This window comes from Taudactylus pleione, unplaced genomic scaffold (genome assembly GCF_031769625.1).
Source record: "Taudactylus pleione unplaced genomic scaffold, aTauple2 ptg000486l, whole genome shotgun sequence".
NCBI lineage: Eukaryota > Metazoa > Chordata > Amphibia > Anura > Myobatrachidae > Taudactylus > Taudactylus pleione.
This window is the reverse complement of record NW_028284888.1, coordinates 1,389,881-1,417,407: the sequence shown is the minus strand read 5'-3', so window position 1 is coordinate 1,417,407 and position 27,527 is coordinate 1,389,881. Positions and strand designations below refer to the sequence as shown.

Here is a 27,527-nt window from a genome sequence, read left to right as displayed (position 1 = left end):
ATATTCGCGACGAATTATTCCCCAGTCCCGACATTACTCACGGTTGCGGCTAGATGGCATCTTTACCCGCTACTAGTTCTCTCTCCGGTATAACGAGACTGCCGAATACCGAAGTGTTTATCCCGAAAATTATCGAACAGCGTCACAGCGCAGCAATTGCCTCCTCCGGAATTTACCGAACACTCTCTGAGTCGCGCAGCTGCCTTTTCCGGAAATTCCCGACTGTCGGCCATATTGACAGAGAGGGAGAGAGTGACTCGGACTGTGGTGTAGGAGGCCAAATACCTGATCAGCCGGAGGGAGGCCAGCGGGTGAGTGAGCGGGTCAGGGAGGCCGGGGGGCACCGTGGCTCCTCTGTGTGTGCGGTGTGTTCCCGGGACTCAGTCAGTGAGGGTGTAGCGGGCGCCTGGTGACTCTCGTGCCCTTGACAGACATGACCCCTCTCTCTTCCCGTCACTGACTATTACCCTCTGCTGTTATCACTGCCACCTGCCTGCACTCACTGCCCTGTGCCCAGCATACATCCCTCCCTGACTATTACCCTCTGCTGTTATCACTGCCACCTGCCTGCACTCACTGCCCTGTGCCCAGCATACATCCCTCCCTGACTATTACCCTCTGCTGTTATCACTGCCACCTGCCTGCACTCACTGCCCTGTGCCCAGCATACATCCCTCCCTGACTATTACCCTCTGTTGTTATCACTGGCACCTGCCTGCACTCACTGCCCTGTGCCCAGCATACATCCCTCCCTGACTATTACCCTCTGCTGTTATCACTGGCACCTGCCTGCACTCACTGCCCTGTGCCCAGCATACATCCCTCCCTGACTATTACCCTCTGCTGTTATCACTGCCACCTGCCTGCACTCACTGCCCTGTGCCCAGCATACATCCCTCCCTGACTATTACCCTCTGCTGTTATCACTGCCACCTGCCTGCACTCACTGCCCTGTGCCCAGAATACATCCCTCCCTGACTATTACCCTCTGTTGTTATCACTGCTACCTACCTGCACTCACTGCCCTGTGCCCAGCATACATCCCTCCCTGACTATTACCCTCTGCTGTTATCACTGCCACCTGCCTGCACTCACTGCCCTGTGCCCAGCATACATCCCTCCCTGACTATTACCCTCTGCTGTTATCACTGCCACCTGCCTGCACTCACTGCCCTGTGCCCAGCATACATCCCTCCCTGACTATTACCCTCTGCTGTTATCGCTGCCACCTGCCTGCACTCACTGCCCTGTGCCCAGCATACATCCCTCCCTGACTATTACCCTCTGCTGTTATCGCTGCCACCTGCCTGCACTCACTGCCCTGTGCCCAGCATACATCCCTCCCTGACTATTACCCTCTGCTGTTATCACTGCCACCTGCCTGCACTCACTGCCCTGTGCCCAGCATACATCCCTCCCTGACTATTACCCTCTGTTGTTATCACTGGCACCTGCCTGCACTCACTGCCCTGTGCCCAGCATACATCCCTCCCTGACTATTACCCTCTGCTGTTATCACTGCCACCTGCCTGCACTCACTGCCCTGTGCCCAGCATACATCCCTCCCTGACTATTACCCTCTGCTGTTATCACTGCCACCTGCCTGCACTCACTGCCCTGTGCCCAGCATACATCCCTCCCTGACTATTACCCTCTGCTGTTATCGCTGCCACCTGCCTGCACTCACTGCCCTGTGCCCAGCATACATCCCTCCCTGACTATTACCCTCTGTTGTTATCACTGCTACCTACCTGCACTCACTGCCCTCTGGTGTTATCACTGCCACCTACCTGGACTCACTGCAGCCCTCTGTGCACAGCATACATCCCTCCCTGACCCAGGGAGATTGCACTCCATGTTCCCTACCACATGGTCATACACACACCAGGGATAATGGTTTGTCAGCAGCCAGAGAGGAGTGTGGGAACACGCAAGCACTGAGAGAACATACAAACTCCACACATATAGCGCCCTGGTGAGGAATGAACTCTTAATTCAGTGCCGCTACGCCTATACTGCAGACGCTGTTTGGACGCCCTTAGTACATACCATTATCAGTGCTATTAAAGAACGAGCCAGAACCTCTTTAGTACTCGCTAACTGCCTATCCCCACACCCGCCATCCTGTATACTGCCTATCCCCACACCCGCCATCCTGTATACTGCCTATCCCCACACCCGCCATCCTGTATACTGCCTATCCCCACACCCGCCATCCTGTATACTGCCTATCCCCACCCCGCCATCCTGTATACTGCCTATCCCCACCCCCGCCATCCTGTATACTGCCTATCCCCACCCCCGCCATCCTGTATACTGCCTATCCCCACCCCGCCATCCTGTATACTGCTTATCCCCACACCCGCCATCCTGTATACTGCCTATCCCCACACCCGCCATCCTGTATACTGCCTGTCCCCACACCAGCCATCCTGTATACTGCCTGTCCCCACACCCGCCATCCTGTATACTGCCTGTCCCCACACCCGCCATCCTGTATACTGCCTGTCCTCACAACCGCCATCCTGTATACTGCCTGTCCTCACACCCGCCATCCTGTATACTGCCTGTCCTCACAACCGCCATCCTGTATACTGCCTGTCCTCACACCCGCCATCCTGTATACTGCCTGTCCTCACACCCGCCATCCTGTATACTGCCTGTCCTCACACCCGCCATCCTGTATACTGCCTGTCCTCACACCCGCCATCCTGTATACTGCCTGTCCCCACACCCGCCATCCTGTATACTGCCTGTCCCCACACCCGCCATGCTGTATACTGCCTATCCTCACACCCGCCATCCTGTATACTGCCTATCCCCACACCCGCCATGCTGTATAATGCATTCTTGATTCCTGCATTCCACCCGAACTGGCAGGTGTTATATCTGCCTCCTTCCAGTGATGTTTTCCTGGCTCCTGTCAGACTGGTGAATAATGGTGTGTACACACGTAGCGATCAGTCAGCGATGCAATATCGCTGGCTGATTGTCCTGCACCCTCCCTGGTGTGCTGGATGATCGATATCGAACATCCAGCACACCACCAACTCACCGACGACTATAGAGATCAACAATCGCGGGTCCGTATAGTAACCTGCTCGATATCGAGCAAGTTGACCGGCATGCACGGACGATATCGCTATCGTCCATACGTGGCCGCGCATCGCTGGTCGATGGTGAGTTGGTAGGGACTATTTAAATGAGCGATTTGAACGATACCGATATCGTTATCATTCAAATCGCTCATTTATATCGCTACATGTGTACACACCATTAGCCTACCTCCGATATTGCGGGACTCCCCTCTCCCTGACGGTGCAGACTTTGCTCATAGAGGCAGCGTTTTGTCTCCTCTGTGCCATCCATACTGCTGGCAGGAACAAGGAGAGCGTTTCTGGTCGGCGGTTACACCAGCGCACCGGCAGGAATATTCCTATTTACCTTTCAGAACGCCAAGTAAAATGTTGAGTTGAATCATAGTTTCATTAACTTTGATTTTTTTTTTGTATTGCTTTGGGGAAAATAATTATAAATGATTATGTGCAGGAACAGGAGACCTGATAAATGGTTTTTAGCCTGTAATATTTAGTAACAAGTCAAGATAAGCCAAACCTAAATGAGGAACAGATATAATTCTTGTCTATTTTCCAGTAGTGGATGGTATGTCTTAATGGTAATCTAAGAATAAGCCATGTATGTATATTATCTTCATATTTCCAGCACCATGCTGCGATTTCCCGCTGTCCGCCGGGCTCTTGCCCATGCCACCCAAGCCACTAAGAACAATGGTGAGTATGCGCTATAGCGGATTTATTTATTCTTCTTCCATATATTCAATTGTAAGCCTGCGAGCAGGGCCCTTTTACCTTTGTCAGTCGTTACCCAGTATCCGCTTACTACTGTTCTCTTCCCAATAGTATAGCCTAACGGAATATGCTGGCTCTTTAGAAATAACTGTGAATTATTATTGTTATTATTATTATTATTAATGATCTCTATAAGGCGCCACAAATTTTGTGTGTATAATATAATTTTTTTTTGCACTTCATGTATGACTTATTATTTCTTCTTTTTGTATTTTCAAATCCTAATGATGACTATTCATACCGATCCCCTTTATAGACACTGTTACATGATGATTTATTCTATATCAGTCGGTCTAGTTTTAATGATTATTGCCAGCAGTCTTTAATCTTCCATGTAGAATGTTTTACAACTCGCTCACAGGAAAACACACAAACTATGGCAATTGTACAGATGATCCAATGGTTACTCTTCTATCACTGTTTTGTGACCTCATTTCATTGTGCACAGCTGAATTATGATACATCCCTGTGTGTTTTAGTTCGGACAGCGACCACAGCTGCGAGTAACCTGTTGGAGGTGTTTGTGGATGGCAAGCCGGTAATGGTGGAGCCTGGCACCACAGTGCTTCAGGTACAATACATGTGTAACAGCCTCTGGCTGTCTTTGTAAAATGTGTGTTTGGTGGGCAATTACTCATGACTTGCTTGTTAGGAGCGTACACCAATGTATGCATTGAACGGTGGGCAAAAAAATGGGGCTACAAAAGGAGTGGGGATCATTTACTGCGTCTCAGCTAATCATATAGACCGCAGCCTAACCAAGGGAGAAAACCCAACACTAGAACATTGTGCCAAGGTGTTTGATCAGACCAGTGCTGTACGCTGCTGCCCATGTGACTAGCATGATGTATAATACATTATACACACTAGCTGAAGTATCTGGTGATGCCCGGGTTTAAATCTTTAAGTTATTAAGTTTTATTACAGTGCCAGTCAAAAGTTTGGACACACCGTCCCATTCAATGGTTTTTGTTTATTTAAATAATTTTTAACATAGTAGATTAATACTGAAGACATCAAAACTATGAAAGAGCAGATATGGAATTATGTTGTAAATAAATCAAAATATGTTTTATATATTTTAGATTCCTCAAAGTAGCCCCCTTTTGCTTGGATGACCGCTTTGCACACTCTTGGCATTCTCTCAACCAGCTTCATTAGGTAATCTCCTGGAATGGTTATGAAGTAACAGGTGTGCCTTGTCAGGAGTCAATCTGTGGAATTACTTGTCTTCTTAATGTGTTTGAGACCATCAGTTGTGTTGTGCAGAGGTAGGGTTAGTACACAGTGAACACCACTATTTGACTACTGTTGTAATCCATATTATGGCACCAACCACTCAACTCAGTAAAGAGCAACTACAGTCCATCATTACTTTAAGACGTGAAGGTCAGTCGATACGGAAAATATGAAGAACTTTGAATGTATCCTCAAGTGCAGGTGCAAAAACCATCAAATGCTATGCTGAAACTGGCTCTCATGAGGACTGCCCCAGGAAAGGAAGACCAAGAGTTACATCTGCTGCAGAGGATAAGTTCATTAGAGTTACCAGCCTCAGAAACCGCTACTTACCAGCACCTCAGATTAGAGACCACATAAAGTCTTCACAGAGTTCAAGTAGCAGACAAATCTCAACATCAACTGCTCAGAGGAGACTGCGTAAATCAGGCCTTCATGGTCGTATTGCTGCGAAGAAGCCACTACTGAGGATGAACAACAAGAAGTAGAGAATTGTTTGGGCCAAGAAGCACAAGGAATGGACATTAGACCAGTGGAAACGTGTACTTTGGTCTGATGAGTCCAAATTTGAGATTTTTGGTTCCAACCGCCGTGTCTTTGTGAGACACCGAAAAGGTGAGCAGATGGTTTCTGCATGTGTGGTTCCCACTGTGAAGCATGGAGGAGGAGGAGGTGGTGTGATGGTGTGGGGGTGCTTTGCTGGTGACACTGTTGGTGATTTATTCAAAATCAACGCACACTTAACCAGCATGGCTACCACAGCATTCTGCAGCGCCATGCCATCCCATCTGGTTTGCGCTTTCTGGGACCATCATTTGTTTTTCAACAAGACAATGACCCCAAACACACCTCCAGGCTATGTAAGGGCTACGTGAGCAAGAAGGAAAGTGATGGAGTGCTGCGTCAGATGACCTGGCCTCCACAATCACCCGACCTAAACCCAAGTGAGCTGGTTTGGGATGAGTTGGACGGCAGAGTGAAGGCAAAGCAGCCAACAAGTGCTCAGCACCTCTGGGGACTCCTTCAAGACTGTTGAAAACCATTCCAGGAGATACCTCATGAAGCTGACTGAGAGAATGCCAAGAGTGTGCAAAGCTGTCATCCAAGCAAAAGGGGGCTACTCTGAGGAATCTAAAATATAAAACATATTAGATTTGTTTAACACTTTTTTGTTTACAACATAATTCCATATGTTCTTTCATAGTTTTGATGTCTTCAGTATTAATCTACTATGTTGAAAACAATTTAAATAAACAAAAACCATTGAATGAGAAGGTGTCCCCAAACTGTTACCTGGTACTGTATGTGATATCTTCCAAATCCATCCAGTGTACAGCTCAGAACAGGCTCCCTGGGTCAAAGTTTTGCCCAGCATACACCAACGGGAGGTCTGACCGCGACCTAAAGCCCCTAATACATCTTCTGGGATCCAATGTTACCCCTCTGTGGCTTTCATCCAAATCCATTAAGTGGAAGTCTCAGAACAGGTTCTGGGTCAAAGTTCTGCCCAGCGTACAGCAACAGAAGGTCCAACTGGGACCCTAAGCCCCCTAAAACCATGCCAGGATACAGCTGGACCAGTTCACATTGGTTTCATCCCGATCTGTGCAGGGATAACCAGACAAACATACAGACCACTGAAATAAATATATATATATATCATAACAGTACAGCATTTCATAAGTGTGAAAGGCTTTTACTGACAATTATATGAAGTTTATGCAGAGAGTCAATATTTGCGCTGTTGACCCTTCTTTTTCAAGACCCCCTGCAAATCGCCCTGGCAGCTGTCACTCACCTTCTGGGCCACATACTGACTGATGGCTGCCCATTCTTGCCTAATCAGTGCTTGGAGTGTGTCAGAATTTGTGGGGTTTTGTTTGTACATCCGCCTCTTGGGGATTGTTCTCAGTGGGATTGACCAAGAGACGGGCTTTATAAACACTTTGCTTTTTGGAGCATGATACATTTGTCCATGTTGCAGTGCCCATAGACCTCAGATACAAATGACATATGCTTTAATACCCTATTAATAAATTCAGGGGAGACTTAATTTATGTGGCAAACAAAAGTGGCTTAAATAATGATGCCCCTGTTATATTAGATTATATATAAGTTTTGTGCCACGTGACAGAATGCAAAAGTGATACAGATAAGTTATGTGCAGAACAGACGATGTATGTAAATAGCACAATATATAGGAGATATTATTACCATAAACCCATTAATGGTTTTTCTGCATAGTATGGACATATCTATATATATATATGATAGATAGATAGATATTATAGAGAGAGAGAGAGAGAGAAATAGATACACGTGTGTGTTATACACTTCTATCACCTTGCAAAGTGAATCATTATTTCTAAGGGGGAGATGTACCAAGCCTTAAATGAGAGAACAAAAAATCTTACGAAAAAGCCGCTTGTTCTCTTTTTCTAATCCTAATGATGGGAACAAACAGTCTTTGTAAATCCTTATCCTTTTATAAGAATTATATTTTTAACAGCAATATAAATATTTCCCTGGGATGGTTTAATAACAATCTCTGCGATGTGTCTGCTTTCTCCTTGCCCGTCGCTCAGCCGCCATGCGCCGCACTAGATGTCACCATACATTAGGGACCTACATCTTTGATAGAAGTTTGTAAAGTTAAATGAAGTAAATAAATCGGCACATCTGTAACCGCTGCTGTTTCTCTCTCCCTCACAGGCGTGTGAAAAGGTGGGCATGCAAATCCCGCGCTTCTGTTACCACGAGCGGCTGTCCGTAGCTGGGAACTGCCGTATGTGTCTCGTGGAAATCGAGAAAGCCCCCAAGGTGTGTAACCACCGTCTCTGCCGCACGGCTTATTGCGCTTATCTGTTTGTTGTAAGGTGCAGTGCAAACGCGCTGATGAATAATATGCAGCAACATAAACATAAGACCCGGTTTTGTCCTCCATGGCGCTCGCTCATCTTTTCTCGCCAAATGTCAAAAGATATTGGTAGCACAGGGGTGCTTATTCTAGAACAGCTTCAGCTGTCAGTCGTGTCACTATGATGGGCGGAATTGTGAGCAAGGACCTCCTTCCGTTTGCACCCAGCACAGTGTAAAACCGTAGTGTGTGTGTGTATGTATGTATGTGTGTGTCTGTATGTATGTGTGTGTGTGTGTATATGTATGTATGTATGTATGTGTGTGTGTGTATATGTATGTGTGTGTGTCTGTATGTGTGTGTCTGTATGTGTGTGTGTGTATGTGTGTGTGTATGTACGTGTGTATGTGTGTGTGTGTACGTGTGTATATATGTGTATGTGTGTGTGTGTATATATGTGTGTGTGTGTGTGTGTATGTGTGTATGTACGTGTGTGTGTGTATGTATGTAATGTGTGTATATGTGTGTGTATGTATGTATGTGTGTATGTGTGTGTGTGTATGTACGTGTGTGTGTATGTACGTGTGTGTGTGTGTGTATGTACGTGTGTGTGTGTGTGTATGTACGTGTGTGTGTGTGTGTATGTACGTGTGTGTGTGTGTGTGTATGTACGTGTGTGTGTGTGTGTATGTACGTGTGTGTGTGTGTGTGTATGTACGTGTGTGTGTGTGTATGTGTGTGTGTATATGTATGTGTGTATATATGTATGTGTGTGTGTGTCTGTATGTGTGTGTATGTACGTGTGTATATGTGTGTGTGTGTGTGTGTGTATGTACGTACGTACGTGTGTGTGTGTGTGTGTGTGTGTGTATGTATGTAATGTGTGTGTGTCTGTGTGTATGTATGTATGTATGTATGTATGTGTGTGTCTGTGTATGTATGTAATGTATGTGTCTGTGTATATATGTAATGTATGTAATGTGTGTGTGTATATAACTGGGAACCTCTATAACTCATTCTGCTCTCACAGCCTGTTGCTGCCTGTGCCATGCCAGTGATGAAAGGCTGGAATATACTGACGGACTCTGAGAAAACCAGAAAAGCAAGGTAAGTGACGGGGTAACCATGCTTGGCAATCTATAAATGCTCTATATACAGTATAAAATTGCTGTCAGTGCCTAGTATGCATCTAACAAAATGTAGGTATTATTCGTTTATATTTATATCCATACCTTTAAAGTTGCACAGTGATCAATATCAAGCATCCTCCCTCTTCCATCTGTGCCTCCATCACCCCTAAAATGCAGTTACACCCCCCCCCTCTCACTCCTGGGGAGGGAGGCTGAACCACACTACACGTTTAATAGGCCGGCAGGCCAGCACCTTAAGGCAACAGTGGGCAACATTTGGAGTACAAAATAGAAAAGAAATAAGCCACTATGGAACCCACGTTACAGGCTGAAGTGACAAATGCGTTTCCGCAATTTTTTTTCACCGATGACGTCATTTTCGCCGATTTCATTTATCCCCGTATTCAATTTCAGCGTCTTTTCGCCGGTGCGAAAATGCAATGCAAGGTAACATTCGCCTGTGAATACCCGGCGGAAAAAAGTGCAGAATTGGGTTTTTGGGGTGCAGATGTGCGGAGACCACCCTGTACACCCATTGAAGCAAATTGTGTAAAAAACGCAAAAAAATACACAAAGGACACCCCAAAAAAAGCACTTTTAAAAAATGGGTGAAAAAATTAAGTGTGTGGTGGGGGGGGAGAGTACAAATTCAAAAATTAGCGAAATAGCCTTTTGGGGGGTTCTGCAAGTATGGGGGAGGTGTATTTTTGATTGCAGGTATTTGCTGAAGGTGCGTTTTTTACAATATTTAATGCTTAACTTTAGGCATTTTTAAATTTGCTTGCATCAATTTTGATGTACCCCAAAATTGATGGGACTACTTATTTCCCCCCAAAACAGTTGCAGAATGCTATTCTTCATCACTGTCCCATAAACGCTAAATAGCGCCTATTGAGACCATTCAAAGACCCCAAATACCTTCAGCAGGGCTATTCGGGGGTACCCATAGTGAACCCACATGTCAGAGCATCTTTTGGGGGGTGTCAGGCTGATTTCCCCAAAAATGACAGCACTTTTCGCCTGTCTGCATTTCGCTGGGTCCCGTTTTCGCCGATTTCATATTGGATATGGGGGGACGCGCGCGATACTTTTTCGCACCTGAAACCAGCGATGACGGCGAAAAGTCCGGCAGCGGACTTTTCGCTTCTAATTGAATACGGCCCACAGTGTCCGTGACACGTGTGCTCTGGAGTGTTACCCGTCACTGATGCCTGGAGCACCGATGGCCGGATTACTGCTGCAGAATTGGTCCATGTGGCGCTGTTCCTGTATTCTCTCCTGGCCAGACTACCCCAGATTACATTTAGGTTATAATGAGCCGTAAAGGTAATGATGGAGAGCACACGGGAACCTAAGGAAGGTCGCCATGGAATTTTGTTACATGAGAGCGTAATGCAGCAGTTAATAGTCCATCTTGCGGTCTCCTGCGTTCCTGTCACGTTGGTCTGTATTGGCTGGAAGTGGGAGGCATTTATCAGACACATTATTATATCCTGCTCATGGAACGCTAAAGGGAGGATATTGAATGATGTGAGTGTAAAGCTGCAGTCTCTGTGATTATCTGATGGACTCTATCTCCCTTTTTATTTCTCCTTAGGGAAGGAGTAATGGAGTTCTTGCTGGCAAATCACCCTCTGGACTGTCCTATTTGTGATCAAGGAGGAGAATGTGATTTGCAGGTAAAGCAAAGTAGACCCGGAAATGATTTGAGCTTCATTTGTTTGTACAAATCCTCTGTTATCCAGCTGGGCCATTGTGTATGAGATTATGGCTCTGACCAGAGCGCTCGCTCTGAATATGGGCCCTCCTCCATTAATATGGAGCGTCCTCTTGGACGCTCGTATAGCTGTGGGTCACCACCCACAGCATATACGAGCGTGCAAAAAGATGGTCGCGATGGTCTTGACCATCGCGACCATCAGAATTGCGAGGGAAACCCTGCGGTCGGGTTTCCCAGCCACAAGGCCAGGAGTGATTTTGGCTCTATCAGAGCCAAAATCACTCCCACTGACATCACTAGTGATGTCAGTGGGCCGGCTTCAGACGGTAGGCATTCCCATGGGAACGCCTCCGTCTGGCAGGCACGCCCCCGGCACGCCCACCAAAGGGGGCGTGCTGTCAATCAACATCAACAGCACGCCCCCTTTGGTGCGAGACCCGGAGCGATGGAAAGTCCTTCGCTCGCCGGGTCTCGCGCATGCGCACGACGGAGCTCCCTCCGTCGTGCGAATGCGCAGTGGGGACCATCGACCCACTTGCGAGCGTACTGCCGCTCGCGAGTGGGTCTGAATGACCCCCTATATGCGGGACAGTGTGTTAGAACATGACACCAGTGTGGTTTGAGTTTGTACTCCCTTGTTGGCCAGGGTCTCGGCCTTTGTTGTGGTGGCAGCGGTGAAACGCGTAGGTCTCTTTTCTAGGTGGGGATGGGACGAAGTAAAAGTAAGGGTTCAGAGTTCGCCTTCAAGGCTTTTATTTGGCATAGTATAAATAGATTGTGTTAGGTTAGTTATTGTCTGTGCTCTTCCTATTGCTGGTAGCCTGGTTAGAACGTCTGTGCTGTACCCAGATGAGCTGCAGAGGTAAAATAATTACTACTATAGTTCTTTTCTGTTTATAGAATGTTATCATCCAGGGGAAGGAGATACGTTTGGTTCTGTTGCTTGGTCTGTTACACGCAGAGCTCATCGTCGTGTTTGATACATTATAATGTAGGTAGTATGACACTGGTATGTTTCCTATATTCAGGCTGCACATATCAATGTCTAAATGAAATAAGTTGGCATGTGAGCAGCCATATACCATCGTCCATCGGCAATCATGCTGATCTCCTCTGTTAATTTGCAATTCTCATACGTTAGGTGATTGGCACATACAGCGTTTTCCCTTTGTCCTCCGTCCTTATGGCACTTTCCAGGCCTAAAAACTGCGCTTGTCTAAGTGGAGTATATACTGTATTCTAGTCACTTTCTATAGAGGGCTGCTCTATATGGCAGCATAAGGCCGGCACCTAGACCCGGGGCCTCTGTTGGTCACCTACGGCAGAAGAGATCCAAACGGTCACTGAGACTCTATGGGCCTGATTCAGAGCCGCTCGTAAGCGGCCGCTCGTTCGCTCCAAGCGATGTTTGCCCAACTGCGCATGCGTACGGATCGTTACACGCATGCGCGAACCAGTCAGTGCGGCCGAAATTCATGTGCTCGCAAAATAGCGAATGCCTGATAATTTGAGTGATAGGAGGAGGCGTATGTGGGTGGTAACAGGGGAAGGTGCTTGAAAACGGGGAGTGGAGATCCGAACGTAGGCGTGCTTAAAGGTCAAAACGGGCGTTTTATGGGTGTGCATAATTAATACAGCAGCGTCATTGACCACGTCACTGGGTTATTTTATAGCCAGAACTGCTCGCAAAATTGTGGTAGCAAAAACCAACCACAAGAATAGCGAGCAGCTCATACCCTGGTCGATGTACTCGATTAATCTAATAAATAGCCGATATGACGTAGGATGCGAGCGGCCAGGGGGCGTAGTTTCCCAAAAAACGACCGCAAGTTTTGTTCGCTCGTTCAGACCTAGAGGCGTGAACAGACCGCAAAGAGCGAACGGTTCATTTGAATAGCCACCCCCACTTTCTGGACGAGCGAGCGCTAATTGCGTCCGGCTCTGAATCAGGCCCTATGTACGTTACTGGTCCCTGCGAAATAGAGAGCGAATGGAGAGGGGCCAGGTGCTGTGTTACTGTGAGGGGTGGGATTCACTCAGTACATCAGTAACTCGCTATAGCTATAATTAGGATTTTTGTGGTTTGGTTTTTTGCTTAAAAAACAAACAAAACCAAAACATCCTATGCGTTTATTTATTGTGTTATTACCTGGTCCACTGGCCTCTGCTGTGCTATATAGCCATTATAATGGGCGTTACTAATGGTTACAGAACTTTGTTGTTTCAGGAAATCTGGTTATTCTGGGCGGAATTCAATTCTTTCTAGCCCCTATCGCGCCCGACGGAGCTATTCAATTCTTGCTCCTGTCGGGCGCGATCAGCTGCCAGAGCTACATTTCAGCTCGCAGCCCCTGGGGGATGAGAGCTGAAAAGTGCGAAAAATGACATGTTTGGGCGCCCAAACATCACTTTTCGCGATCGCGCCCAGCACTTTGGTCGGGTTTAGCTGCTTTACGCAGCTAAACCTGACCCCTATGGGCGCGATCAGCGCGAACATCTTGGACAATTGTATAGCGGCCCGCGATCTCCTGTCACTTTAGACTGGAGATGCGGGCCGCGAATACAATTGAATTCCGCCCTCTGTCTTTTGTTTGTTTTTTATTCATCACACCATTCAGAACGCGATGTGTTTTATCTTCTGTTGGCGTATACCAGCTGGCATAATATACCATATATATTATGCCAGCCACTCCTGCAGCAGCAAATTCGGCTCTGTTGGAACCTACCACCGTGGTGGGGACCCTCCGAAACAAACCGGGGTCTTGTCTTTTAGTTTGCAGTAATGAGCAAGCTTACAGTAGGCAGGGTTATGTCCCGGTGAGCGCCCTTCCATATTATTTACCTGGCAGGTCTGTTGATGGCTCATACGGCTTCCAGAACGGAGGCTCTGACTGTGCGCTGACCAGCCTGAGCATGGAAAGTGTACTAAGTGCTGCCTTGCGGATAGTAAAGAGGATGGGACCCTGCCCCCCCTCCCATAGTTCATTGTACTGATAATTACTGTGTACGTTAAAAATCACATATAGCGCTCTAGTGATCAGGCACGTGCAGAAGATAAAGGGGCTGATACTGTCAGACGCAGCCGCTTCCGTGTCTGCCCATTGACGGTCGCCTGTGACTGTGGCTACAAACCCCTTCCCTGGCATACATGCGTGCATCTGACTGCGCAAGGACTGAGATGCCGGCTGTCCGTGTCTGTAGACACTGAAATACCAATTGCTGCGTCTTTAGACATCATTGAAAGTCGCACCAGGTGCAGGTTCTCAGTATGGCTTCCTATGCCAGCGGTTCAGCATCTGCATATGCTACCGCTTCCCCTGACACGCCAGCGACACTTCCATAACACGGACCATCTCTCTACGTGCGCTAAGCCATCTCCCTGTCACCATCAAAAATTGCCCAGTACATCTTCAACACATTTCTGAGACTATTTATCTCCCATGCGCCTAAATCGCAACTCTGACTTTGGGCCTGATTCAGAGCCGCTCGTTCGCTCTGAGCGATGTTCACACAACTGCGCGTTGCGTATGGGTCGTAATGCGCATGCGCAAACCAGTCATTGCGGTCGGAAATCGTGCGCTCGCAAAACAGCGAGGGGCTGCTAATTTGATTGACAGAATGTACCGTTTGTTGGTGGTAACAGGGGAAGGTGCTTGAAAACGGGGGAGTGGAGATCCGAACGCAGCTGTGCCTAACGGTAAAAAGGGCATTTAATGGGAGTGCATAATTAGTAAAGGAGCGTCATCGCCCACGTCACTTGGTTGTCTTTTAGCCTGAACTGCTCGCAGTGATAGCGGTAAGAAAAACCTACCACAAGCACTGCGAGCAGTTCAGATGCCTTTCAATGTACCCGATTAATCTAATAAATACCGGAGATGACGTGTGATGCGAACGGCAAAGGGGCGTCTTTACAAAATAGCGAGCGCATTTTTCGTTCGCTCGCTCACATAGAGGCGTCAACAAACCGCAAAGAGCGAGCGCTCAATTTAAATAGCCGTCCCCTTTTTTGGAACGCCCGTCCGCAAATAGCGTCCGGCTCTGAATCAGCCCCTTTGTGTGTACACTAGCTGGGCGCATGCGCAGTGCTTCATAGTCACATGCAGAGAAGAAGAAGAAAAAATTGCAGCGCCTGTCGACTCAAACTCACGCCCCTAGTGTGAGACTGTGCTGTGGAGGCGCAGCCACTTGTAGTTCCACACTGGAGCTTGTACCAACTGCCGCTCACAGTATCGGCACATGGGGGGGGGGGTGGGCTTACCGCTCCGAGTATATGGTGCCGCACTTGTTATAGTATACACTATAGTAGATAGTCATTTTCATGGAGAGCATTTCCTTCTTCAGGATCAGTCCATGATGTTCGGTAGTGACAGGAGCCGCTTTACAGAGGGAAAACGCGCAGTGGAGGACAAGAACCTCGGCCCCCTGGTGAAAACCATTATGACCCGCTGCATTCAGTGCACTCGATGCATTCGGTAAATTCTGAGTACACAGATGTTTTGCAGCTTCGCTAAACGTGGACAGATAAATGTTATGAAATGAGCTTTTTCTAAACGTCTGTAATATAAAGAACATGTACTGATGAGCTCATAGTTAGTGGCGCATGATGACCTTTTTTGTTTATCTGCTGCCAAACTTTTGAACTAATCTCATTATCCTCAGATAAATCCATATTACCTTCATTTATATCCTGTTTGTTCTGTTACCGAATAGTTACAGACATTGGGCAGATGCGCAGTTGGACGCAAGTCAGCCATAATTGCTCCGGCACTGCGTGCACGGAAGTAAATGCACATATTTGCCCGTATGCTGAGTTTTACACATCTCTGTGGCTCTTATCCGCACGCTTGGTTTCACAGCGTTATCATCTGTGCGCAATTGCAGCGGTGTACGAAATGCAAATGATTGGTTCAAAAACAGCCATCATTACGCATACGCACAAGCCTGCCAGGAGCGCAATTTCATCGGCGCGCTTTCTCTGAAGTTTGCCTACATGTGCACGCCCCATTACAGCCCCTTCAGTTATAAGTGTAGATGTGTATGTATGTATGTATGGGTGTATATGTATAGTTCTCTGTGTATCCCTGTCAGTGTACCTTATTACAATAATAATATCTGGCACAGTTGTTTTTGGCATGACTATTTTTCCTCCTATGTCTGGGACTACTCTCTCTTTTTGGGTATGTACATTATCTCCTGGATTTTACAGCCTCACATGGCTGTTTTTCCTTATGGATAATCCCTCCCCATATATGCCCATTTGTTACTGGGTTTGGCCCCTGTAGAAGGGCTATATGTGTATAAGATTTGATTCACCTGTTCTGCATGTTACATACATGTTAAATAATGTGATGACTTCATTCTTTCTCATGTGTGGCGATTCCCAGGTTTGCCAGTGAAGTTGCCGGTGTTGATGACCTGGGAACGACTGGCAGAGGAAACGAGATGGTAGTTGGCACTTACATAGAGAAAATGTTCATGTCCGAGCTGTCCGGGAACGTCATAGATCTGTGCCCTGTGGGAGCGTTAACTTCCAAACCTTATGCTTTCACCGCACGGCCATGGGAAACTCGGTATGTACACACGTGGAGACAATCGTCACGTCTAAAGTGCACGACAGCTGTACACGTACTTCTGTTTGCCCCTGACTGACCAGTAGCTTCCGCGGGGTGTAGTGACCTTGCGGCTCCTCTCTAACATGTTGCTACGGGGTCTGGTGATGTGCGTTCTGCCCCTGATTAAAGCCAATTATTAGTCCTGTGCTGTGTACACCTGACATTATATTTCCCATTTTGTGCACAGGAAGACAGAATCCATTGATGTTCTGGATGCTCTGGGTAGTAACATTGTGGTCAGCACAAGGGGTGGAGAGGTGATGAGGATTTTACCTAAAATGCATGAGGACATCAATGAGGAATGGATCTCTGATAAAACCAGGTATGTTTGCTGTTGATTTACTACCCAACATATGCTCAATTTGGAAATTATTTCAGTGCAGTGCAAATATGACCATAAATGTCAGATTCACTTACTGTGCGGCTGCAGCTCCCGGGTTTTATCGTCCAGAGCGATTCAATTACACGCCAGTTTCTACTCGCGGTGAGTCCCCAGGTAACACGTGTTCACCTATAGCTCCTGAGGCTGTAAGGACATATCTGCGTTAAGTGCACCCCCTGGGGCTTACTGTGGGGCGTATCGACAGTAATTGAATGTTCAGGGCAGAGCTGCAGGTGGCTAATTGAATCTGCTCCAAAATGTTAGGTTCTATTCCCCCTAATTTATTCTAGTTATGCTGAAATTCTCATGTCCATGAAAGATTTAGTCTGTTTAGAAACTTGTCCAAATATAGGACCTCATTCAGAGTCGGTCGTTGCGGCCGCTCGGTCGTACGCAGCCGATGTTTGCTAAACTGCGCATGCGTAAAATTTGCAATGCGCGTGCGTAAACTAGCTGTTACGATCAGAAATTTCTCTCTCCTTGAACACAGCCAGGTCGTTAGTTTGAGTGACAGGATGAGGCGTTTGTGGGTGGTAACAGGGGAAGGTGCTTGTGAACGGGGGAGTGGAGATCCGAACGCAGGCGTGCCTGTATATGCGAACGGCGTTTAATGGGAGTGCATAATTAACAAAGTAGTGTCATGGCACACGTGACATGGGTGGTTATTGCACTGACTAGATCGTAGTGCTTAAGAGAGGGTATGGTCAACCTTAAGCTCTGCGATCTGCTCCGATGGATCCCGACGGTCGCGATTAATCCTTATATCCCAGGAGATGACGTGTGTTGTGATCGAGAAGGGGGCATGATTTAGTCTTACGACCGCTTCTTACCCTCGTTCGTTCAACTAACAATCTCATCTTAGCAGCGCAACTTGCGATTGCTTCATTTGCATATCCGGCCCCTTTCCCCTACGACCGTGCGGCCGCAACGACCGACTCTGAATTTTGTGTATGAAAAGTTACATTTTATCTGTGTAATGTACTGAGTGAAGAATTCTGTCTGCGCAGATTTGCATATGACGGCTTGAAGCGCCAGAGGCTGACGCAGCCAATGATCAGGGACGATGAAGGCTGTCTGGTTGAATCCTCCTGGGAAGATGCACTCAGTCGGGTGGCTGGTGTGGTAAGGATTTGGGATGTGCACAGATGGAGTTGTCTGTACTAATGGGACTTGAAATGTGCTGGAAGAAGCTTTCCCAAGCTCTTTCCTCCTATCCCACAGAACATGTTCCTCCCTGACGAGAGAGAGGAACCATGTAATATTGCAGGGAATTATAATGCTTTGAGAACTTCATCTTACATTAGTTGTGTTTAGTCCACTGATCATTTAGAAACTATACGTAGATGTTTGGTGAGTGATACATGGAGGAAACCCTGCTCTATGGTACATCTTTGTCTTCATTCTTCCGCCCCAGTTGCAGACTGTCCGTGGTAAGGATGTCGCTGCGATTGCTGGAGGTCTGGTGGATGCTGAGGCGCTGGTAGCTCTTAAAGACTTGCTGAATGGTCTGAACTCTGATGCTTTGTGCACTGAAGAAGTTTTCCCTAATGCTGGAGCTGGGTAAGGAGCTGAACGTCACTTGTCCCCTACAGAAAAAAATCCACCAACCCTCGGAGTGCAAATATCCTATTGGTCCTGGTAACAATATTATGTCATTTCGGTCTGGTGCTGCCGTCAGCGATGCCCCGTGTGCTATGTCCAGTGTTGCTAATGTCCAACCCCCGGCATACTGCTGCCTTTCCCAGTGGCGTTGTACTGGTCTCTGCGCTCGCAGCAGCTTTGCACTGGTGTATTTTGTATCTTTACTAGATGATCCTTATTTTAGCATGAAAGTTACACTACATGTTTCACCCCAGGTCTAATGCATAACCAGTACTGGATGAAAGAAGACAATATTAAATATGTATTTGATTATGACCTTAGTTCAGTGTTTCTCAAACCCAGTCCTGATGAACAGTGCATGTTTTCCAGATCATCTCACTGGAGCACAGGTGGTGGTAATTGACTAATGCAATTGATCTACAGGTGGTACTAATTATTCCTGGGGATATTATGAAACCATGCACTGTTGGGGTCCCCCCATAGACTGAGTTTCAGAAACCCTGCTTTAGTTCTTTTCTGGATTCTTGGAGTCAGCGACAGCGGGCCTGATTTGGACTTGTACGTATACCATTGGGTTTGCGTACAAATCCGATGGGGTGCGTCTGCGCCGGACCCAGCTTTGCGCATGTGCAGAGCCGATCCTGCGTGATCGATCACAGTGCCACCTGAGCCGCAGGGTTAGAGACCGGGTCCATTGCCATCCTGCGTAACCTGAGAGTTACTTAGGTGGCCGATGTTCACGCAAGTGATCCAATGGCTGCGTCCACGGACGCGCCTGCGGATAACTGAAGCATGCAGGAGGCATCTTTCTAATACAGACGCCACCTAATGTTAGCACCGTAACTGCGTCAAAAAAAAAACACAGCGGCAACGCTAAATCCATCCACATCAGAATCCGGCCCACAGACAACAGTTCGTTATTTTAAATGAATAGTGTGAAACTTTTTAACCTTAGATAATCCGGCTGCAGAAGTCTCACCATGAAATGGGCTGTAGCCAAGTGACATTGTGTGTAAAGGGCTCTGATTACATTTCCTAAACCATGTTTAGCTGCATTAATAGAGAACGGTGCCTACAATAAAGCTGATGGCTGTAGGAAGACTATAAACATTTCCCGGCAACATACGGATACTCCCTAAAACTGAGCTATCAACTAAGAGCATGTATACAAAAGAGAGAGGTTTAAATATTAAATGACCTTGTTGCCTCAGTTATGTGCGAGCTCTGAATTTTATTCCTGTGAATGAATCCAGTAATGAAGCGTTATTTTCCGCCCTGCAGTACCGACCTGCGCTCTAATTACCTGCTGAACTCACGGATTTCTGGGGTCGAGGAGGCTGATCTGCTGCTGCTTATCGGTGCCAACCCACGTTTTGAAGCTCCTCTGTTTAATGCAAGGATTCGCAAAAGGTTTGTACCTCTGAAAGCTTCCTCATTACAACTGGCCCAAAGTTCCTTCTTCCATGGTCCTTTCTGCGCACAAATAGTGACCAGGCCAAATGACCCCATGTGACGCCCAGTTAGTAACGTTATCTTAGTGAATATCAGCAGGGTACCAGTGTGGGGAAAAGTGCACGCTGTTAACTTAATATGGGCTGTGTTTTGGATACTTGCCCGGCACAGAGTTAAGGGGCCTATACACTAGGCGACCTGAAAGACTGAACCTCTAGCGTTCAGACCTTCAGGTCGCCGAGGTGCGGCGCCCGCACCGAACGTCATTCAGTGCAGGAGTCCGACCTCCTATCTCTGAACATGCCGAACCTGACGAGCGTCGTCAGCTTTACGGACATGTTCAGTAGATAGTCAGGGTCGGCAAAGACCCAGCGTGCACGCTCATCGTTGGTCCTTGCCGGCTATCCATTAGACGACTTTGTGAACAATGCGAACAAAACCTGGTTTTGTACGGATTGTTCACAAAGTGGTGTAATGGATAGGCCCCTTTATAAAGTGGTGTAATGGATAGGCCCCTTTATAAAGTGGTGTAATGGATAGGCCCCTTTATAAAGTGGTGTAATGTGGATAGGCCCCTTTATAAAGTCGTGTAATGGATAGGCCCCTTTATAAAGTCGTGTAATGGATAGGCCCCTTTATAAAGTCGTGTAATGGATAGGCCCCTTTATAAAGTCGTGTGATGGATAGGCCTCTTTATAAAGTCGTGTAATGGATAGGCCCCTTTATAAAGTCGTGTAATGGATAGGCCCCTTTATAAAGTCGTGTAATGGATAGGCCCCTTTATAAAGTGGTGTAATGGATAGGCCCCTTTATAAAGTGGTGTAATGGATAGGCCCCTTTATAAAGTGGTGTAATGGATAGGGCCCTTTATAAAGTGGTGTAATGGATAGGCCCCTTTATAAAGTGGTGTAATGGATAGGGCCCTTTATAAAGTGGTGTAAGGGATAGGCCCCCTTTATAAAGTCGTGTAATGTGGATAGGCCCCTTTAGAAAACCTTCAGATATGTGAGTGAAACCAGTTTTATTGTTTTTTTTTTTTTTTTTTTATAGTCTTTACATTGAAAAAAATCCAACAAATAATTATTATATGAAAAAAAAGTGTTTTGCTTTGTCCAGTCCCCAGGACATGGCATAGTCACATTGTGCAGTCTTACCTTGTACAGCAATACGCAGTGAGGACACCTGAGACTGACCTTGTCCTCCTCACATTATGTCTAGCTGGCTGCACAATGACCTCCAGGTTGCTGTGGTAGGAAGCGCTGTTGATCTGACCTACACCTATGATCATTTGGGAGACTCTCCTCAGATAGTCAAGGACATTGCATCAGGAAAACACCCATTCAGTAAGGTGAGCGGCGTTTTCACTCTCTAATGGCCCAACGCCTCCTTCCAGTTGCTGTAACAAAGTTTGTTTTACATTTATTTTAATTGGTTTCCGTACAACTTTGTTTTATTGCTTTATGATTTATTAGATTGTAAGTGCGAAATCTATAAGGGCGTACTCAACAGAACGGTCACGGGTACTGTATGTGCTTTCTAAGCATAGGTTAAGTAGCTTTAAGCTGTTTCTTTGGAGGTATGAATTTTGTTACAAATAATCTATAGGTGTAAAACCACTAATTAGCAGATAATGCAATTTATAAGTTTGCGCTGATTGAGTGAACACTGATCGCGTCTGTAGCGCGAGGCTCTTGCGCCGCGTCTGTTGCGCGAGGCTCTTGCGCCGCGTCTGTTGCGCGAGGCTCTTGCATAGACACAAACCCTCACCTGTGACGCGGGCTTATATTGTCCCTTTTAATGTTTGTTTACAGCCAACATCAACTGTTGTCTCATTGGCTGAATATGTAATAATGTGCATGTGTAATTACTATGTAGAAACAAGGGGTGATTTGCCACCAGACACCCCACGTATTTGCTCGTTACGGTGGGCTGGACATCGCAAATGTTACTGTGCATCTCTAGTGATGTCGCTGGCCGCGGTGTGCCATTCTAGTGCAGCTCTTCGCGGCCAAACCCCTAATTAAGTCTTGTCTGGTCATGGACTTCTGGCCAAGGCTTTATGACAGCATGAAGGAGAGGGTGTTGTCTCTGTGGGCATCTATGCATTATAATGGGGTAGTATATTGTGACATCTGATTAAAATGATGCAGCAGCCGCTGTAATCCGTTGTCTCTGCATTGCATGCCCGCTCTGTTCTGGTTACTGGAATAGCTGGGAAGTTACTGCTTTCTGGCTGTCAGTAGAGTCACGCTGAGGGTCTGTGTTTAGGTGACCGCGCAGGTCCTGGGGGAGGGCTGTACTGAGAGGCGGCATGCAGGAAGACAGACCCTTTCATGGCAGGAGGGGCGGCGTACAGGAAGACAGACCCTTTCATGGCAGGAGGGGCGGCGTGCTGGAAGACAGACCCTTTCATGGCAGGAGGGGCGGCGTGCAGGAAGACAGACCCTTTCATGGCAGGAGGGGCGGCGTACAGGAAGACAGACCCTTTCATGGCAGGAGGGGCGGCGTGCAGGAAGACAGACCCTTTCATGGCAGGAGGGGCTGCGTGCAGGAAGACAGACCCTTTCATGGCAGGAGGGGCTGCGTGCAGGAAGACAGACCCTTACATGGCAGGAGGGGCGGCGTGCAGGAAGACAGACCCTTACATGGCAGGAGGGGCGGCGTGCAGGAAGACAGACCCTTTCATGGCAGGAGGGGCGGCGTGCAGGAAGACAGACCCTTTCATGGCAGGAGGGGCGGCGTGCAGGAAGACAGACCCTTTCATGGCAGGAGGGGCGGCGTGCAGGAAGACAGACCCTTTCATGGCAGGAGGGGCGGCGTGCAGGAAGACAGACCCTTTCATGGCAGGAGGGGCGGCGTGCAGGAAGACAGACCCTTTCATGGCAGGAGGGGCGGCGTGCAGGAAGACAGACCCTTTCATGGCAGGAGGGGCGGCGTGCAGGAAGACAGACCCTTTCATGGCAGGAGGGGCGGCGTGCAGGAAGACAGACCCTTTCATGGCAGGAGGGGCGGCGTGCAGGAAGACAGACCCTTTCATGGCAGGAGGGGCGGCGTGCAGGAAGACAGACCCTTTCATGGCAGGAGGGGCGGCGTGCAGGAAGACAGACCCTTTCATGGCAGGAGGGGCGGCGTGCAGGAAGACAGACCCTTTCATGGCAGGAGGGGCGGCGTGCAGGAAGACAGACCCTTTCATGGCAGGAGGGGCGGCGTGCAGGAAGACAGACCCTTTCATGGCAGGAGGGGTGGCGTGCAGGAAGACAGACCCTTTCATGGCAGGATATAAACATGGCTAGATTTTCAGGTTTACAACTGTACAGATTCTGAATTGCCGTAGCCATAAGGTCACCGGCTATATACTTTTTGTTAAATTTAAGAGCACTAAAGAACTTATGACAGGTTGTTTCATTGTAGGTTCTCAGCCAAGCCAAGAAGCCCATGGTGGTTGTGGGCAGCGGTGCCTTACAACGCAAGGACGGGGCAGCTCTCCACGCCGCTGTGTCTATTATCGCACAGAATGCCAGGAGCAGCAGCGGTGCAGTTGAGGAATGGAAGGTGCTGAATATTCTGCACAGGTGAGCATTTCGCCACGTCTAGTAAGATTGCAAGCTCTTGTGGCCAGGAATCTCTCCGCCCTCAGCCCCAAGCCTTCGTTATCTTCTTAGGTCTTATGTTTATGTATGATTTGTTATACTCTATAATACATTGTAAAAGAGATGGAGTCTCCCTGTCTGGGTCCACAGAACGTTATTTTACGCCACGGTGACGGTTTTCTGAGAGATGCTGGATAGCATAGACTATAGTAATAGCCACGTTAATGTTCCTACAGAGTCGCCGGTCAAGTTGCTGCCCTGGATCTCGGTTATAAACCTGGGGTGGACGCCCTACGGAAAAACCCTCCAAAAGTTCTCTTTCTCATTGGCGCAGATGCTGGCTGCATAACCCGTCAGGATCTACCCAAAGACTGTTTTATTATCTACCAGGGTAAGTCCCCATCGGTGTATTACTATACCGGGAGCAAGGGAATATACAGTATACCATATATACGGTTACAGAGTCCGACCTGACACGTAACCGTAAATAATTGTTGTACATAACCTGGAACACAAATAAAGCATACTGACCCATGTGTCAGTCTTAAAGAGGAAATTATCTATTGAAGTATATTATGTGAGTCATCATATATTCAGTAAAGATTGAGGGCCTGATTCAGAGCCGCTCGTAAGCGGCCGCTCGTTCGCTCCGAGCGATGTTCGCACATCTGCGCATGGGTCGTAATACGCATGTGCCAACCAGTCATTGTGGTCGGAAATCGTGCGCTCGTAAAACAGCGAGGGGCTGCTAATTTGAGTGACAGGATGAGGCGTTTGTGGGTGGTAACAGGGGAAGGTGCTTGAAAACGGGGAGTGGCAGATCCGAACGCAGGCGTGCCAAACTGTCAAAATGGGCATTTAATGGGTGTGCATAATAAACAAAGCAGCGTCATCGACCACGTCACTTGGTTGTCTTTTAGCCTGAACTGCTCGCAGTGATTGCGGGAAGTAAATCCTACCACAAGCACTGCGAGCATTTTAGACGCCTTTCGATGTTCCTGATTAATCTAATAAATAGCGGAGATGACGTAGGATGCAAACGGCCAAGGGGCGTCTTTACAAAACAGTGAGCGCATGTTTCGGACGCTCGCTCAGACATAGAGGCGTCCACAGACCGCAAAGAGCGAGCGCTCAATTTAAATGTACACCCCCTTTTTCTGAACGAGTGTCCGCAAATAGCGTCCGGCTCTGAATGAGGTCCTGGAATCCTTTAATGTGGAAGAATACTTATTTTGTCAGAATGCAGAGAGCGGTAAAAGTAATGGGACTGTGCGATCCTAACGTTCAGGTGCCATTGGCGTCATGCTGTTACTAGCATTTTGGAAAGCATATAATCGCCCATGGTAATGGAACCCCTCGGTTCCGGTGATCACATACTCACTGGCAGTTGTAATCGGGGACGTTACCGCTGTGGTTCTTTAGGAGGCCATGGACTGATGTAGCTCTTTTTTCCTAATTACATGACATTGCTTTCCTCCAGGTCACCATGGCGATGTCGGAGCGCCCATGGCAGACGTGATTCTTCCTGGCGCTGCTTACACTGAGAAGTCGGCTACATACGTCAACACAGAAGGCCGAGCCCAGAGGACGTTTGTTGCAGTGAGTCCCCCTGGAATGGCCAGAGAAGACTGGAAAATCATCCGTGCCCTATCCGAGGTACCTTTATGGGTTTTTCTGCAAAAGGGGCTCTAATCTCAAAAGTTTTTGTGCGTAATTGTAGCTGGGACGAGGGATTTACAGGCTAGACAGGTTTATGTGATCACTGTGCAGGCTGTAAGTACATGAATAACAGGGTCCCTCAGTACACAGTGACCAGTCAGCAAGAAAGACGTCAGTAAAAGCTGCTACTAAAATATTAATGACACAAATCCTAGTTGCATGGATCAGCAAATAACGCTAAGCCGCCCACCACACGGAAAGTATATGGTGGAGAAATCTGTACGTTTGTGGCTTCATGGAGCTGGGCCAATAAAATAGTGACTGGTATTCTCCCAGCCTTTACCTCTTTTTCAAGTTATGTCTCATAAAATAATGGTTATTTAATAATATTGCACAATAAGTTCTGGTCTGGTTTCAAATGTGATATTTCCCAGTTTATTTTCCTGAGCAATAACTAATAAATTGTACATTTTAGGAGCCTAACATAAGGATACAAGGAGCGTAATGTGCTCGCACCACAACAAATGTTGGAAGTGTATTTTAAAAATTGCTGCATATTTCATTTACATTTACTTATACAGCGCTGGCGTTCCCCTGGCACTTTATGATTCTGAATTACCGCCATCACAAAACTTCTGTCTAGTTTGAGCATGTTTTTATGGAGGAATATCTGTTACCTGTGTAGTGAGGATCATTTAGCATATGTCACATTTTAAAGAAATTCCTAGATTATGTTTCCCTTTTATATTTGACATACACTTGTGTCCTAGGATTAGTTGAAAAGTAGATGTTCTTAGGTTCACCTATATTATTAAATAACTTTTTATTTATGTGGGTGGCACAGTGGCTAGCATTGCACTAGGTTTGATACCATTCACCATGCTATCTGTGTGGGTTTTGTATGTTCTTCCCGCGTTCCTAGGTGCCCCTCACACACTGGCAGGTTATCCAGGCTTCTGATGAAACGGACGTGTGTCTGTAGTTTGAATTTAGGGAAGTGTATTGATCCTATCTTCCTTCCAGGTAGTAGGTGTAAGACTCCCATACGATGACCATGACGGGGTGAGGAAGAGGTTACAGGAAGTGTCTCCAAACCTTGTCCGATATGATGATGTGGAAGAAGCTAATTATTTCAAGCAGGCAGCAGAGCTCTCGCAGGTAGTGTGATACTCTATCCCCCCCCCTGTGCAGCCTTCCAGCATCCAGGTCTGTCTAGTAATGGTCATTTGCTCTGATTTCAGCTTGCAAACCAGCAGCTGCTTACGGATCCCCTGATTGCTCCCCAGCTGACCATTAAGGATTTCTATATGACAGGTTGGCAGCAGACATGTGTTATAGTTGTTCTTTGGTTGAGTCACAAGTATATTTTATGCAATGATAAATCTATGTAACAGATGGTTAAATAAAGTTTTGAAATATGAAGATAGGATGATTTTTACTGCATTAATATGATGGACAGAGACTATGCACAAAGAAACCCCAAACCTATTGTACACAGAATATGGTTATTCTGCATGTTACATTGTACACCTGTGTATATAGCTTGCATCACGCAGTCAGGTATATATCGGCCTTCTCAGAGGCAAGTACATGAAATCAGTCAGATGGATTATACAATCCTGAATGTGGAAATGTGACATTAGGCTGTCGGTGTGTTCAGTACTATTGGCACAGGTATTCGTTCGGCACCCTGGCGGTTGGGTTAGGCACTAAGGGGTGAGGGTTAGGGGAGGGGGAGGTTTAGGCACTAAGGGGGATGTTTGGTTCAGGCACCGGGTAGGGAGAGGGGGAGGCTTAGCATGCAGACCACCAAGTGTCTGTATTTTAACCCTGTAGGGATTCTGACCGCCTGAATCCCGTCTGTTGGTATTACATACCGATTCCTCAGCACAATGTATGATTGTTCTGGTGTCTAGTTTACTTGTGGATGTGTAAAGATTACAGAATTGCCTTTTTTTTTATTAAAGAAATATGTTTGTTGCAGTTTCCATGAATGCAAGGAATAATACATGACATGCTGTAGCCATTAGTCATTGTGGGTGGGGTGATGCATTTCTTACATTTATAAATAAATTTATTTTCCAAATCCCTTCTGCAGATCCGATATCGCGTGCGTCGCAGACCATGGCCAAGTGTGTGAAGGCCGTAACTGAGGGCGCGCAAGCAATAGAAGAACCATCCATTTGCTAAAACTGTTTTCCAGCAGAACACTCAGAAGATCGGTGTTCCTCTCGCTGATGATTCATTTCAGGCATATCCGTAACATCAGCGCCTGACCGATTTAGGATTTTGGCTTTGCATCTGTGCTTGTTTGGAAGCACCTGTGATGGTTACTGTTCCTTTAATGGATACTATACACCCAAAGTCCCGTGTGTACAAACTTCGTGTAATCTTATTAAATGGTTTATTACATTT

General features: G+C 47.1%; 1 protein-coding gene across 1 annotated transcript; it reads left to right on the top strand.

The window, feature by feature from the left end:
- Window positions 1–69: 69 nt before the first annotated feature.
- Window positions 70–27,527, top strand: NDUFS1 (NADH:ubiquinone oxidoreductase core subunit S1). The gene is made up of 19 exons (XM_088449491.1): window positions 70–311; window positions 3,724–3,791; window positions 4,349–4,440; window positions 7,821–7,928; window positions 8,996–9,072; window positions 10,693–10,774; window positions 15,157–15,287; window positions 16,200–16,385; window positions 16,615–16,749; window positions 17,817–17,931; window positions 18,224–18,369; window positions 19,693–19,821; window positions 21,082–21,211; window positions 23,275–23,435; window positions 23,690–23,844; window positions 24,934–25,109; window positions 26,136–26,270; window positions 26,354–26,426; window positions 27,211–27,527. Exons 2-19 carry the CDS (start codon window positions 3,728–3,730, stop codon window positions 27,300–27,302), a joined length of 2,187 nt encoding a protein of 728 aa, XP_088305617.1. The 5' UTR covers window positions 70–311; window positions 3,724–3,727; the 3' UTR covers window positions 27,303–27,527.

Bases quoted from the DNA above. Each gene is read 5' to 3' on its own strand.
- NDUFS1 (XM_088449491.1), top strand. From the start codon at position 3,728: ATGCTGCGATTTCCCGCTGTCCGCCGGGCTCTTGCCCATGCCACCCAA. The intron at 17,932-18,223 runs GTAAGGATTTGG...CTTCCGCCCCAG, and splicing joins TCAGTCGGGTGGCTGGTGTG to TTGCAGACTGTCCGTGGTAA. The intron at 26,271-26,353 runs GTAGTGTGATAC...CTCTGATTTCAG, and splicing joins AGGCAGCAGAGCTCTCGCAG to CTTGCAAACCAGCAGCTGCT.